This window comes from Gavialis gangeticus, unplaced genomic scaffold (assembly GCF_001723915.1).
Source record: "Gavialis gangeticus isolate Ggan-Ray unplaced genomic scaffold, GavGan_comp1, whole genome shotgun sequence".
Lineage (NCBI taxonomy): Eukaryota > Metazoa > Chordata > Crocodylia > Gavialidae > Gavialis > Gavialis gangeticus.
The window spans coordinates 86113600-86130345 of record NW_017729031.1 but is presented as its reverse complement, the minus strand read 5'-3'; the positions used below and the strand labels follow the sequence as shown (position 1 = coordinate 86130345).

The 16746-nt window shown below is 42.0% G+C and overlaps 1 protein-coding gene across 2 annotated transcripts in view; it reads left to right on the top strand.

The window, feature by feature from the left end:
* Window positions 1-16746, top strand: part of RAMP1 (receptor activity modifying protein 1) — a 143228-nt gene that overhangs the window by 69721 nt on the left and 56761 nt on the right. For both annotated transcript variants that reach the window (XM_019523319.1, XM_019523318.1), the window contains exon 2: window positions 6535-6673. In XM_019523319.1, coding sequence (XP_019378864.1) covers window positions 6535-6673 — 139 coding nt within the window. The remainder of the gene's footprint in view (window positions 1-6534; window positions 6674-16746) is intronic.

Below are 16746 nucleotides of genomic sequence, written 5' to 3'. Positions count from 1 at the left end.
CCTTCTCCTTCTTCCTTTCTCCACCTTTTCCCCAAGGCAGAGGTTGCTTTACAAACACACTGCTCTAGGAGAACCAAAAATCTAGTGCTCCCCAGCTGCAGTAACTAGCATTAAACCACCCTGAAAAAACTTGCCTTTCCCTGATGGTTTTCTGGGGCATTTTGCGGTGTACTAAACCTCTACCTTTTTACACTGATAAACATTTATTTTTTTACAATTATTCACACCAGTCTTTTGTTTACATTGACCTCATTGCCTGTGTTTTAGCTTACTTCTGCTTCCTGTCTAGCCTTCCTTGTTGTATTGTTCTTGCACAGTATTTCCTAAAGTATGAAGTTGAGTCATCTTCCTCACTTCCTTTTTGAATTATACATGGTGCTATCACTTGTTTCTTCTTTTTATTTCTTTATTTCTTCCTTCTTTTGTTCCCCTTTTCTTGCTCATCCAGCTACTTTTCCAGTCTCCTTGTCTTATTCCTCTTCTCCTGCTGCCCTTGTCACTCTTCTTACATGCCTTTCCTTTACAGCTCCCCATGAAACAAATTCTCTTTCTTCCCAGCTTGCCTCCCTTCCCCTTAACCTGAAGATTTTGTGTTGCCCTCTGCCTGTGCAAGAAGTGCTGAGTACATGGTATGTTTTTACCATATTACATTGACAGCCGTGACTGATGCTTTTGTTAATGGACAGGCTAAATTCATCTCTGTCCATGCAACCTATTTGCATTTTTCATGCAGCTACCAGAGAAAGCTGAAATGCAATGGCCTCAGAAATGTTTTGTGGGAAGATGAGTTTATCTCAAGAGCTATCACCTTGTGGTTGCACATGGCAAATATATTATTGTTTCATAGTGTTTTCAGAATAAAGGAATAACTACAGCTGTTTATTGAATGCTCCCAGACCAGCAGTAGCAGCTCCATTTTTCCCCCTCAGGTAACTTCAACTGGCACTTAATTACTCCAAAAAGGAGATATTTTGATTTTAAAATGTTTTTATCACCCATACCTGTTGGGGTTTGTCTACATAGCAGCACTAAATCTTGATTTGTGGGATGTCATGGGTTATTGTGCAGTCCCACCCTGATTGCCGGGCTCGGAGACATGCAGCTCCACCTTTTTAGAGAATAACCAAAGTGGTGGTCTATGATGTGTTCTTCCTCTATTCAGCCTGGGGTAGGAAGATCCCAGGAGACTCTCTCATCTCCAAGCATGCCTGTCGAGTTTAAAAAATGTCAGCACCATGTGGCAAAGTCAGGTTCACCCTGTACCCTTCATTTCCCACCCCCCATTCCTTTACTCTGTTCATTCTCCATCCGTAATGCCTGATTTCCCCACCTCTTTATTCATCAAGTTACAGTACTTCTGAGTGTTACCAACCTGTGTCCACTTGATCTTCATTACATCACCCTTTTCCATCTGATGTTTCTCCTCAGTCCCCATGCAAGCTGTATTCCAGTGCCCCTGTGCTTTTCTTCCTGTGTGGCTCCAGCCTCCATTAAACCTCACTGATATCCATTATTCTGCAGGAGATGTATTCTAGCATATTGTGGAGCTAAATCCATGTGCTTGTGCCATATGTGCTGTAACACTGCAGGAAATTTCACATGTAACCCTGACTAACTCTTCCAAAAAGTTCAGGTACACAATATTATTCTACTGCTGCTAGTACTTAGTATTTATATTTCAGTGGTGCTCGGAGGCCTCTATCAGTTCAGGGTCTCATGAGAGTGCCGTTATTCTGGCCCACAGTAAATAACGGTAGGCTCCCACAGCCATTAAAAATCATTGTTGTGAGTATGCAGCCTTTTACAAACGCATACATATGGAAGGGCAATCAGAGCATGGGTGCTGAAGTCAGCGGGAGCCTTTTCTTGTATTTCTGTGGACTTTGCACCATTTCCCTTGTGGAATATGATTTCTACTAAGTATCTGCCACAACCGTTGTTACATCCTAACATGCGACAATGAAAAAGAGCTTTATATCTTTATCGGCATCACTCTTTCCTGAAAACAGCTTTGCTCCTGCCATTGCTACTGCTTAATTTTCTTTGGGGAGGGCTCGGGACTTGTCTACTGACAAACACTTGGGATAAGTACAGACATTCAAAAAGCCCGAGGCAGAATAGATCCAATCTACACGACTTTCTCTAAGCTCTGTAGATTGAATGCGAGCGGGACTCGTGTTCACCCTTCAGTTGGGGGAGGCAGGCATTTGCCTGCAGTGGCTGAGGCCAGAAGGTGGGAGGCGCTCTCACACGCCACCCAGCTTTCCAGACATTGCTGAGGGCAGCCGAGCCTAGCTGAGTGGGAGCTATCTGTGATTGGCTGTCCAGCAGATGCCCACCCCATGGCTCACTGCCTCCTAGTAGTGGTAGGAGGTGAATGGAGCCCCACACCACAGGCCCAGACTACCCCCCAAAAAATGGGGCCTGCCCAGCTAGGGGGGGCTGTGTGATGGAGGCCTTTCCCCCACTGCTGTCCCCACCCAGGGTCACTGTCTCTGAGTGGTGGGGGGGAAGGGGGAATATGCAGCCTAGCTGGCCAGCTGGTTAGCCAGCCCAGCTGGTAGGCACAGTTGAAAACCCCCACTGTGTGGACCTCCCTAGCTGGGCAGACCCCAGCTTGTGGTGGGGGGTGTGCAGTATTATTTGATCATAAAGCCAGGAAAAATGTGACTGCTGTCTGTACTGTACGGTAGACAAAGCCTGCGTGTGTCAGCGTACCACTGATTCAATGCATCTCTTTTATATGGGTGTTAACCAAGTCAGTCTATTTTTAAAACTAACTTCTATAGGTATGTTTATGCTACATGCAAGCAGCACTGCAGCTCACATGGACATACCTGAGCTAGCTTTATAATAGCTAGCTTACGTGTCCAGGTTGTAGCTGTATTGGTCTAGAGGAAAAAGCAATTGGGACTCGTGGTAGAGGTGATAGCTTTTATTAGACAAACAAGAGTTTGCAAAAAAAAAATCTTTAATTGCAAGCTTTCAGGCACAAACACCTTTCATCCGCCATTGGAGAAAAGATTGTAAAAGTTCTCTGGGGTCATGAGAAATGAATGTTTGTATTTCATAGGATTGCACAGAGGAGTCGATAGATGGAATACTCCTCTGGGCAGGCAGTTCTTACTTGGTAAGGTGTCTCTCAGCTCTCTTGTGAGGCTCTGTGATGATACAAATTACCTTGAACAAAGGCAGGAGCAGCATCTCAGGTTTCAGGTGGTCAAAGTTGCTTCTTGGGAAATTATGAAGAGTTAATTTTAAAAATCGGCTAAAATGTGATACTTTCCATGTGTCAGGTATCCAGGTTGTAGCTGTATTTGTCTAGAGTAGAGGTTCTCAAACTGTGGTCTGCAGACCACAACTGGTCCACAAGCTCCATTCAGGTGGTCCGCAGAAAGGTGACCTAAGGCTAAAGCTGACAAACATTACACCTGACTTCCCAGAACTTTGCTCAAGAAAACAAGTCCATCGCATTAGAAAGGTAAGACTAATATTAAAACATGAGTTGATTTGTAGAACAACCAAAGTTTATTAAGTGGTCTACTAGACCTTCAGCAATTTTCAAGTGGCCCACGAAAAAATAAAGTTTGAAAACCTCTGGTCTAGAGGAAAAAGCAATCGGGGCTCGTGGTAGAGATGATTATCTTTTATTAGACCAACAAGGTTTTTGCAAAAAAAAAATTCTAATCCTATGAAATATTCTTTTCTACCCAGAACTTTTACAATCTTTTCTCTGATGCCTGATGAAGGGTGTTTGTGCCTGAAATCTTGCAAGTAAAGAAATTTTTTTGCAAAAATCTTGTTGGTCTAATAAAAGATATCACCTCTACCACGTGCCCTGTTTGCTTGAATACTGTTGGTAGCTTAGCCATGGGTGGCACTGAGAGTCCTGCACAACCTACCAAGCAACTGTATATCCAGAGGTAGCTAGTCTGTGCTGAGCTCCATGAGCCTGTGGCTACATTGCAAGCAGGACCTGAGCTAGCTAGTCTAAATCCCTCACTAACTGCAGTCACTGCAGTGTAAACAACCCTGTTGCACTTAAAAACAGATTTTTAAACCTAGCACTAAGAATTGACACAACACTCAGTTGATTAATAACAGAAAGGCTTGCTTTAATAATTACCACCAAGCTACAAAACTAAGTGACAGAAAAACACTCTTTTTCAGTATAAAATCAGCTATTGCAGAAAGTCTCAGTACATATTTCGCTGCAGTAGTGTTTTCCCACCAATGCAGGCAGGGAAGCAGCCTCTGCTCATGGGCTCTGTGCAGTATGGCTTCTTCATCTTTCTTGGACTGCACACCTTGCTGGCAGTTCTGTCTTGCTTCTTATACTATTTAATTGTATCGCTTTAAAGCATTTTTCCTTGATGGCTGGACAGTTAAAGTTCAAACAAAACAGGGAGCAAAAGGGTGACCATTATATTACAAATGTTAAATTGCCTGGCTCCTGTTTCTGGATTTGTTTAGGTGTGAAGACTTGTGTTTCTTGTAGCCCTGAAGTTTTTGGTCAATTAAATGTGATGAGACTTGAGTGGTCAAACAGATTGCTTGGAGGCATTGGTTACTGGACCTGTCTTTGGGTATTTGTTTATCAATGGGGCAAATATGCAATAGTTTGTACCAGTGATGGTCTGTTTACAAAACTCCAGACATATATTGAATGATAGAGACATTTTTAACACTTTTGATATTGGATGCCTGTTTTGAAAAATGTGAGGTTATTGCGTACAGGACATTTTTCCTGTATTCAGTGCACCTTTTACAGGTTTTGCTTGAAACGTATATTTAGTCCTCCTTCTTCTTTAGTTGCTAGTTCAATTGAAATGTATATGTAGTTTCCTTACCTTCTTTAGTTACACTGGGTTAGCCTTTTTTGCTGGCTTTCTTAGCTTGGGGATGCACATGATGAGTGTGTCAGGTCTCTGCCAACAATTTTAGCCATCACATTATTTTATAGTATGAGTATGGTGTTGGGTACTGCAGGCTCCTCTCTTGCATCTAATGGGTTGCAAGCCATTAGTGGAGTTTGATATTTTTTGTGACAGACTTGTTACCACAACCCAGTCTTGCCCTATTCACTGTCTTGCATTTTTGTGCAAGAGACTCTGTCCAAGCTTTCATAGCCAGCAACCCTTTCCACAAGGCATGAATCCAGGGTGTCCTTCAAAAGACAGAACAAGGTTCCTTCACCATAATTGTCACATTCACATTGATTTAAAGAACTACTGTATGCATTGCCTGAGTCCTCCCCGCTGCATGCTATTCTGGAGGCAAACTACAAACATGGCCAGGTTTTCACTGGAATGAGACATACCAATATGAGTTATAATGTCTTCTGTTGCTGTTATAAAATGAGCAGGATAAACTTTCCAAGGGGTATCGGTACTGATGTGTTGTTGCATACATTCCTCCCCAGCTGGACTTTTACTACAATAGTATACTATTGCAACACTGGCTACCTTACAGGAGATAATCAGGCCTTTCTGTGAATAGTTTAGTGCAGTGCTGCTCAGCCCGTGGTCCACAGGACTGTGTCATCTATTCCGCAGAACTTCCCCTGGGTCTGGAAACGTGGTGGTGGAGTAGCAGTAGCAGTATTAATTGCCATGGCTTCCAGACCCGCAGCAATTAAAGTTGCTGCCACTCCCAAATTACTAAATTTCCAGACTGGCAGAGAGCCCAGCAGTTTGGATAACATAGTCCCATGTGCTAGATGGTGCCATTCTTCAGGATTGCTCTGTGGCTAGATCCGATGTGCAGGGCCAGATCAGTGAATGGGGTTGCTCCATGGCCGGATGTAGTATGCAGAGTCATGTCAATGCACTGGTTTGCATCTGTGTCCCATCCCTGGGCCGACCCCCAGGCTGGATCCAGCCTACAGACTGTATAGCCAGAAGGTTGAGCACCACTGCTTTAGTGCCAGGAAAAGATTAGTGGGCTAGGTGAAGTACTCATCTACTCTTGTTTGGTAGTTACTTATGTTCTGCTGCATGCTTTTGTAGACCTAAAGAACTGTTTCTATATCTCATCTCCTAACATGGGAAATATGGTTCTGCAAAGCTTCTCTTTCCAACCTAATGATAGACTACAACTACTTAGCATGCATGTACAAGTGGAGCTCTTGTCTTCCAAAACTTGGCTCCTCCTCTAACTAGTTTTCTTGGACAGGAGGTAGAACTAAAACTCTCATTTGTTCAGAGCAAATTTTGGCATTATTTTCTAAAGAGTATCGCATGGTGGTAGAGGACAGTCCTCTTCTGCAATGGCTGTGATACAGGAGGATCTCTCTGAGAACTGTAGGGTTAGCAGCACTCCACAGAAAAATGGACACAGAAAAGTTTTTTTGAATAAGCCTAACCCTTACATAGGGTAATCATTAGGCTGTGGTGTTATATCCCATGTAGAAAAGCAAATGCTGTAATGGAGGGAAGAAGGAGAAGAAAGGATTTTGGTAACAAAGTTATGTGTAAAACAAAAATCCAAAAATAACCTAACCCTACCTTACCTTGTTCCTTTTCTCTGTTTCAGCCCATCACTTTATTGTAGTCACCGCATGCCATGAAGCAACCTACAGCCAGCTGATCCAGCAGTATTGCCTTGGGCAATTTAAGTTGGATATGGAAGCAATAGGGCAGAAACTGTGGTGTGACTGGGATGAGACAGTAGAGTAAGTATCTCGTTGCTGTTCTCTCTGGTCCTTTCTCAGACTTCCTAAGCTACCTGTGAGATCTTATGTTCAGCCTATTTTAGGATTTTGTACTAATCCTATCACTAGAATCTCTGAATCCCATATGTGCAGGTCTGGGTGATTTGGCTGGATCATGCTGCAGTGTGATCCAGCACAGCATTTATAAACTGCACTACATGAGATCCTTGGGTCATTATGTCACAGCATTGAGCGAAAGTGTAACTTAATAGTATTTTATGCTGTTGTTCAGAACAGCACTTCTGAGCTGCCTCATGGGAGACAGCAGAGCACTACAGTATGCTAGCAATTATATTTCGTGATTCTGTGTAATTCATGTCAATACGTTGAACTTTGGAGGCTCATCACTTCAGTGCCATGCAGTGGATGCAGCTCGGGTATCTCTGATCAGACTTAGCACCCCTCATTGAATACTAGCTAAGCAACTTCCAAGAACTAAGTAATAACAATTTGTCAGTTGATTATTTGTTTTTATAGATAGAATAATATAGCTCATGTGTGAGTCTGGAATTAATGTTGGGAAACTTGGTCAGAGGTGGGTTTACACTTAATTCTGAGTTCGATGTCAGTTCTTATTCCATCTGGTAAGTTTATCTTGTTTTGATCAGGGGTGAGTCCTCATTCTGGTGCAATATTTGATCTGTTCCTTTGAGGATTCTGACTCTTGCTTTCTGTTGCTTTTCTAGTATATTGATTTTTGAAAAACAGTCACACAGGGAGAGATGGTCTTGCAAATAGCTAGGACCTATTGCGTGCCTACCTTTGAAAATCAAGATGGCAGCCTCGTACCAGATTCTTGCTCAATCTGGAACCAAGACATAAGGCAGCATATTGGGGTTTTAGTCTTCCTGTGATCTATGTAACTGAGCATGTGGGCTACTGCTTTTTCTACTCACTAGAACTTTCTCATAGCATTTATCATCCCTGACTGTAGGCAGTAGCAATTGCTTGCGGGGTTAAAACTGCGTGGATAGCCATTGCCACACTGGTGGCCAGTGCAATCTCGTAGACAGCTGTGCACAAAATTATTTCTTTTGCCACTATGGTTAACTGGGGGTCTGAATGTGAGAGTAATCCTTATGACTGATAACTAATTTAGCAATCTGAAGGCAGATGCTTTTAGTAATTGTGGTCACAAAAGAGTCATTGGATCTCTTCCCTCTGGCATTGCCTTAGTTTTGTCCCAGCTTAGCTTCAGCTAGGTGCCCTGTCCAAAAGCTGATCCCACCATGAAAAGGGTAAGGTAGGAGAAGCTCCTGTTTGAGGTACCCCGCTGCATGTTTACTCTGTTTTGTTGACCCAGCAGCTCTGGGCTCCCACCAACTCCTTCTAGCTGTTTGCTTACATTGAAGAAGTTTGGAGAGAGGAAGGAACCTTCCAGGAGCAGCCTCACACACAGAAGGACAATTGCGTACAATGAACCATTGAATTTGATTAGAGGGAAAAGTCCTAGGCCATTTTAGGGTATGTCCATTTCCCTTCCTAGATGTGAGACAGGAGAGAGTGGTGAAGAAGTGAATAATGCTGGAGGGACCTATGACGGCAAGAGAAACACCTCTGTTTTCATCCCGTGTGCTCAAATTTTCATGAAGTCTACCATTAATTCAGTTGGAGTTGCTATAGGCCTACAAATTCTATTCACAGATATAGAGGAACAGTGTGATTTTTATGCTGGAGGATTAGAAACATTATTTTTCCTCTGTCAAAGTATCGTTATCAAGTAACATCCTTTAACTTGTCTAAATATGATGTGTTTATGTGTTTAACATTACTGACAATACACTTGGCAAATTTTTAAAACTGCATTAAAGAGAAATCAATGCATTTCTCCAGCAAGTTTTATTTGTTTAGACAGTGAATCTCAAACCATCTACAATATCAGTTTGGAGTCCTTCATAATTCAGCTGTATTAGCATTCCAGAAATTTTTGATAGGGTGATTTATGAAGAAACATATCGTGACATTGCCTAGAACTTCAGTTACATTATTAGCTGACAGAGATTCAAGAGCAAAAAATGGAAATGCACTATTTTCCCAAAATACAAACTGTCAATAGTGCTTGTTAAATAATATTAAATTATATTAAATAATATTTTTAAATGATATTTTATGATTCTTTTAGTAATTAATGGGAGTCATTGGAATATGTTTTATATTACATTTGAGTTTTCTGGTAAGCCTTCTGTTTTATTATCGATGCCAGTAAATCAATTAAAATTTATAAAATAATAGAAACAGATGCCATCTGTTTCACTCCTGGAACATCTTGCTGTGTCCTTTGGTTAATAATAAAATAAACATCTTTAATTCAGGTAGAAATCAATCAATAGAAAGACTAAGAACATTGAGTCTGTACAACATACTTCTTTATTTTACAGTAAATACCAAGAGTTATTTCTTTAGTTTTACTTCTTTACTTTCTCAGAATTTCATAGTATAGTGATGAACAAACCATTGCAGATGAAATGGTTTTGATACATATACAGACTAGCAAGAATTGGAGGAAACTCAATAGCTGGCTATACATATGTGTATACATTTCAAATCTCATATATTTTTCATCTTCTTATCACCTTGACATAAAACAATTTAATTTTGATCATTATTTGGATAATGATAGTTTTTGGAGCACCAGAGCCCCATTGTTCTAGGCACTGGACATGCACATAAAAAAGAAACGGTCTTCATCCCAGTTCTGAACAGCTTGCTATCTAAATAGGCAAGACAGATGAAGCCTAGGAAGGGAGAGGGACTGGGATAGAGAGGAGAGAAGTGAGATGGTCTGTTGTCCATAATCCAGATTTCATGAATTCCAGCTCAGTGCCCTGCCTATTTGGATTATGCTGCTTTTCAGACTTGTTCTCAAATGGACTCCTGAATCAATCTGGAACGTATCCAGACAGGTAAATTAAGCTCCTAAATGTGACTTGGGCAAAATATAGGTGCCTAACACTGTAAATAAACTGTCACTTGATGTGGACCTGACTGTCTCAAGGTTTGACCCAGTTCAAAATAAGCACGTTACAGTCATTTACCCATCACCCTTGCACTGCTGCTCCTCCACCCCAGCTTGGCCAGATGGTACTAGGAAAAAGGCCAATAACCTTCAGAGGTCCACAGCCACATCCCAGGAAAAAGTGTTTTCATATTTTATTCCATATATTTCAGAGGGACTTGAAGTGGGGCAGTGGGCCTGTATGTCTGCAGAATCCTAAGACAAAAGCCTTTCTTCTGGGCCAAATCTATTTATAGCCTAAGGCACAAAAAGCTATTTAGGAAACTTCTGCTTTGGTGGCCTCCAAATCCCTTAGGTGTCTAAATTCATGTAGTGCCCACACGGACTGCAAAGATTTCTAGATGCCTTAAACTTAGGCTTCTGCCTAAGGTTGGTTGAGATCCAGAGTGGAGGTGGGATGGTACCTAAATACACCTCAAAAATCACAGAGGATCAAAATGTTTTTGACACTATGGATTCTTGCTTGAAATCTCTTGAATTTATCTTGTGAATCATGGGTATCTGTCTGCACACTTAACAATACTAACATGGAGTAGCACCCTTAAAAAGATCTCTCAGCATGGCAGGGTGCCACAGCACCCTCATTGAAAATCAGTAGTCTAAGCTCTCTCCATTACAAGTATCTAACTCTTAACATGACATTTGTCTTTAAGACCATTCAGTTTTTCTGTGTTGAGATTCTTGCTCATTGAAGACAAATATATTGTGTAATACATTTTGAACATTTTAAGTATTTTTACATGTTGCAAACAAAACTTGTTAAAGTTTAAAGTAATTTTTTCCTCCCTCACAAAAAATTTTAAGTGTTAGGCTTTTAAAACCTGTTTTGTTTTTAAAGGTTTTTTTTCTTCCCCTTTTATTTTTACTCCCTTTCCCCTTCTTTGGTGGGGAAAATGGGGAAAAAAGCAACAGAAAAAGAAAATACTAAGGATTTTTAGTTTTGGAGTGTCTTCGCCAAAATAACAGAACATTTCAAAACAAAAATTAAATGGTTTTGCAGAGTTTTTAAATTATTATTTATAATAACTTTTATTTTGATCAAAAATAAGTTTAGGACAAAACATTGCAGCCATCTCTAAATTTTCTTAGTGACTTTATGACTTGTCCTATGGGACTGCTCTTTACTGAGGCTTCATTTTTTTCCTTCTAGATAATTTTTACTAGGCTTGTTAAGTCTGAGTCCCTAGCAAACAAATATTGGTCATTTTGAGTGCTTATTTGGATGGCATGAGTCGATTCAGTCAGGATAAGCACAGAATTCAACTTCTTTAAGTGCTCAGCAGTTGACAGGGTTATTTAATTCCTAAATCAAGAGAATCCTTAAGTCCTCACGTGCACTTGGAGGCTCTGAGCAAATCAGAGTTAAAAGCTTAGTTATTGATCTAAAGAAATTGTTCTGCAAGAAATTGATGCTACAACTGGGACACCGATTTCAGAGTACGTGCTTCCTGAGCATACCTCAGTCTATGCATGATGGGCGTATTGTACCATGGCAGGTGCTTGTTAATACCTCAGTCTTCCAATTTCCCGGGTTTGCTACAGGTCAGCATCAGAGACTGGAAGTGGCAAAGAGAGTTGATATACATGAGTGAAGAAAAGAGTGGGCTGCTGGAGGTGGGGGAACCAGTGGAGAAGTGAGGGAAGTCATATAGTGGTAGGACTGGTGAAAGGAGAGGGGGACAAAAAAGTCAGGGCAGGGGCATCACCTAGCTGAGGAGATGAGATTTGTGAAACCTCTCTGTAGAAGCAGCTGCTAAGTCAGGCTAAGGGTACTTAGGACAGTGGAGGAAACTGCAGAGAAAGCGAGGAGCTCTTAACACAAACCAATATTGGCAAAGGTGAAATGATAGCACAAGCTAAGCAAATGTTCATGTTATGGCTGGGGGGACTGACAGACTGTATTCCACAAATTTTCCTGGGCTGTACTTCTCAAGAAGGGCATTGTGGCTTGAGGGACTGTAGCTCGCCTGCTGGACTACCAAATACGGATAAAGTGATTTCTCAGGCTTCTGTGGAGCAGGGTACCAATAGCATCTCCTTTAGGGTTCAGTTTAGACAGTATTTTAAAATATTTATTTAAAATATGTGCAGTAGATGTGAATATGTTGGACAAACAAACTTAAAAAGAAGTAACTGGAGCAGTCCTGGAATTTATTAATCTGCAGCTGAAGGAATCTTGTAGTAGCAGCTGGTGGGTATTAATGTGTGTGTCTAAACATAGTGTCTTGCAGCAGTCAGAAGCATGACAGACTGAAGAGAAAAGTAAATATATTTAATCAAAAATAGCTTCATTACTGACTAGTTAAACACAGGAGAGATATGGCAGATAGCAACAACCTTTTATTTCATATTGCCTTCCACTGGGAATGGTCTTTGTGTGCTTAAAAATACAGAGGCAGCCTTCTTACAAGCTGCACAGGAGGAGGAAAGGTGCTGGGGACCCATTTTTCCATCTCTGTGAACCCACAAGGATGAGTGGACAGCTTGAATCCTGGTGCTTACACTGCCCAAGTACAGCTGCAGGGTAGAATGACAGTACATGAGTAATCCTATGCCAGTAATTCTTACATAAGAACTGCCATTTACTGGATCAGACCACAGGTCCATCTTGCCCAGTATCCTGTGTCACACAGTGGCAGAGAGGATGTTGAAAGGGAGAATGAACAGTGTATGACCAGGGTTTTTTTCCACTGTTCCTTTCCTATTTGCAGCCTCCAGCATTAAAGGTCTAGTAAAATCCGATTCAACAACATCCTTTATTTTCTTTGAGCTGTCCCCTCAATTCCAGGCTCATGACTCAGTTTCTGGCTCAATAACCATGACCTGCTTCTGAATAAAACCTAACTGTGGTGATGGACTTTTGTGTAGCCCACAACCCACTTGTAAACTACCATGACCCCAAAAGGAGTGGAGACTCGTAGGTTGGGAACAGCTGCCTTTGACCTCAAAACGTGAACAAAGCAGGATCCTAGCTCCATACCTGAGTAGCAGCCCTAAATAGTGCCGAGAGAGCACATTCCCTGCCTCTGATATGGAGGAATGGCAGTTGTTCCTGACATGGCCCTGGTGGCAGGATGTCTTTTGCAGGTAAGATACCATCCAGCTTTCTCTGTCCCAAGTTCCAGCATGTAAGGTCCCTTCCAGTCCCTAACAACTATGAAACTATGACTCTGGCACTAAACTACCTCAGCTGGAACTACAACCATGCCCTGTTGAATGGTGTAAGGTATGGCAAATGTTTAACAGAGTCCTACAACTCTGTGCGGGAGTCTGAACTTGAAATGTCTGTCCATTCTTGCCTGTAAATTCCAAATCCCCTTTAATGCAAATGAGATTTTTTTAAGGTGTACCTGTCAACATTGAGCAGACTTGTTTGTGTGACTGGAGAGCATATAGCTAGCTTTTATATTCAGCTGCATGTTACTTTCTGCTGGCTGAATTTAAACCTTATATAATGAATACTTATATCTAAAATCTGACCTGTTTATTGGCAAAGTCTGTAATCTACAAAAATGATTTATAATCTGCCAAGCAGCCAAGGGACGCTGATATCAAAGTCAGTCAGAGGGCAATTCAGAGTGGCACCTTAAAGACTCACTGGTTCAGAGAGGCATGAGCTTCGATAGGTGACAACCTACCTTATCAGATGCTATCATATAATATGCAGGGGCAAGAGCAAGTGTTTATACTTAGGGACATTCCCATTTCCTGCGGGATGGATGCATTGCACGGATCTCCCATCCATGCTGAGTGACAGGAGTAAGTTGGAGAGGACGTAGATGTGAATCAGCATCAGACTGAGCTTGTCAGCCACACTAACTTCATTTAAATAGACAAAATGTCCCATCTGGGTCTGTCTAGCTCTGGAGCTGTAATGTACTATAACTGGAAAATAAACACTTTCTCTTCCAGTGTTCTGGGCCCTTGTGTCATGCTCTCTTTGACTTTTGAAGTCAGTGTGCCAAATTGTCCATGGATATCAATCAGTGCAGGTTTGTTGACATCAGTAAAGCTATAATGACTTGTATCAGGTGAAGAAATTATCCCATGTGAGCCAGGCATGCATGTAAGTGCCTCCAAGATCAACATCTAAATCTTCAGACCCAGATTTGTACTAAATCTGTCATCCCATGTTGTACCATCTCATCGAGAGACAGGTAGATTAAGGTGGGAATTCAATTCTGTTCTCATTTACAGCATGGCATTTGGAAGAGAGGCATCAATTTCTATCCATATTGAGATGAATAGAAAAGTCTCTCTGTAGTATTTCTTCCTTTAGCCCAGGCTTTGAATAGGGAATTAGGGAATATTGCAGTCTGAAGCCTATTTAAAATACAAATGAGAAGGAGAAATATGTCACTGTTATGCCTGGGATTGGAGCAATGTCTCCAGGTTTTTGGTTTCAGGTCTGAGCACTCAAGTGTGAAATACCAGCTGACCTAGGTATTTGTCACTGGGCTGATAACATCTGGCTTGGCAGGGTAGATTAATTGACTCTATTTTACTTTTATCTGGTGTGAGATGTTTTATTTTCAGGTTGCAAAGTTTACTTCGACATTGGACTCAAAATTTGTCCTGAGATTTGTATCTGTAATATTACTACATTACGTTACATAGACATCATTCATTGTTAGTCTCTGGGCCAATCTACTGCAAGAAGCCAGGGAGAGCATAACTGAACTACTGCCAGAGGAGCTCTGCACAGTTCTGTCTATTGTTCTCTTTGTTGGTTATTGCCTATATTCAATCATACAATCATTGTACAATCGTACAATTATAGAACAAAAAAAGGGTTCTTCCCCAAAAATCTTACCATCTAAGTGTAAGAAGATATTTTAGAAAATTGGGAAACTAAAATGAAAACACTCTCAGTGACTAGAGACAGAGAGAAACTTCTGGGGTAATTCTAGAGCTCCATCAATACTTTCTGTCCCTTAGCTTTCTGGCTTTGAATGCAGCTTTCAGGGATGACTTTGTTACCTTCTGTGGATGTTGTTTTTCTTTCTGAATAGATGCATTCCAGAGCCTTATGGGGTATTTATATCTGGCATGTTTCCATATGACACCAGGGGTTCTCGTGAGAAGCTGCCCTCTAATAAGCAAATGTTATATTCATTCAGAACTACTTGGTGTGGTACTATGCAAGCAAGTTTGTGCAATACCAAACAGCTCCACTCCTTGTTTTAATCTTGGTATTATGGGTACAGCAGTGCTTGTGGTGGTGTTTTTCAACATCGACGAAGTTTCATCCATGAAACACAGAACAAACTAGATGGGGAATCTGATATAGGAATGTGTGTGAACTGGCCTGTATAACTGTCCTTGGAGTATAGGGATAGCGTTTTGCTTTTATAATATTTCTGTAGTAGAAAATGGATGCAATTTTGGTCTCCAGGGAAAAGAATGTATGTTAGCAATGGAAACAGGTCTTTAGGTTACATTTGCCCCAGTCCTCTGCTATGTCTTCTAGGTTTTATATATCTAATCTATAAAACCTAATATCTTATATAATAAAGGGCTTAGTCCATCTGTCTGTCTGTTTGTAACGCTCTTGGAGCACTCTGGTTAGTGAAACAACCAATCAGTGCGGAGCACCGCCATGATGGTGAAGATGGAGCGCCGCTGGCCTTGCCCCCCCCCCTCACTCTGTCCCTGCCGTCATGGCAGTGCTCCGCCGCCACCAAGGAGCAGGGCCGGGGGGTTCTGGGAGGAGTGGCAGCGCAGGTTGCTGGCAAGAGGGGGAGAGAGGGGACAGTGGGGCAAGCTCCTCCCCACCCCTTCTTGGGAGGTGACAGCAGCATGGGGTGGTGGGTGTGGCACTCTCCCCCCCCCCACATCATTCTCGATGGACAGTTGGCTAGTATAAATATATTTATTCTATCCTTAAAAAAATCAGGCCCTGTTTATTCACTGCATTATATCCATTTTGAAGTTGAGATAAATACGCTGAAATTTTTAATCTAAAACTTGAAGGGCAGTGATGAATTGGAGTAGTGAATAGCACAGTCCCCTTTGCTTAGGTATTGGTCACTATCCTTGTGTTACATGGCCAACTTCTGAGCACAGTGCTTTTAAGAAAATAGCAGTTCCCAGTACCTATATGGGTAAGTGTTCAGCATATCTGTTGCTGTAGTGTAGGCGACCCACACTATGCTGCTCTTCTCAGTCTTGGAGACCTTACACATTGTTCCTCTTTCTTTGTCTCCCCCAGTAATTTAAACAATCCAAGCTGGGGTGCTCAAAAACCACAGCCTTTGAACGAAATCCAGCCCCTGGTGCTGTTTTATCTGGCTTATGGGGCTTCCCACAGGTCCAGAAATTTGGCGGTGAAAGCATGCACTGCTCCCTTGCTCCAAATTTCCAGACCCATGGGGAGCCTTGTGTGCCTAGTCCCAGCACACAGGGCCGAGCAGGGCAGGCACTGAGCCCTGAGACCCAATCCCAGCACCTGGAGACAGCACTGGGCCCCTTGCCCAATTCTGATGTTGGGGGCTGGAAAAAGGGTGGCACTAGGCTGCCAGGGCCAATCCTGGCACACAGGGGTGGGAAGGGGTGGCATCAGGCTCCCAGAGCCCAATCCTGGCATGCAGGGATCAATCCAGCTTTTGGATTGGCCCTACATTACTCATGTGGCCAAAAGCTTGAGCACCACCAATCCAAGCCAAGACTAGGTGTTTCCATGTGGAAAACCTCGTCCCTCAGCTTTGCTCTGAAGGTGGGGAAATGAATCTCATCACACTGAAGCAAAACTTTGGTGCTGCACAAATGAGGATTGTGGTGCTTTTATCCCTGTCTCAGGGTGAGGTCCGTGCCTATTTGCTTATGTTGGACTGGGGAGAATAAAATGTTCCCTTTCTGGCTTGCACAAGTTGTTTAATAGGAAATGCTACACAGAAAGATCTGTTTGAAATCCTACCTAACATGAGTACCTTGCTTATTGCCAAAAGCAGATGCCTGATTTTTTTCCTGCGACAAAGACTTTTATTCTGGGATCCTACAGACAACAAACCCATTGTTC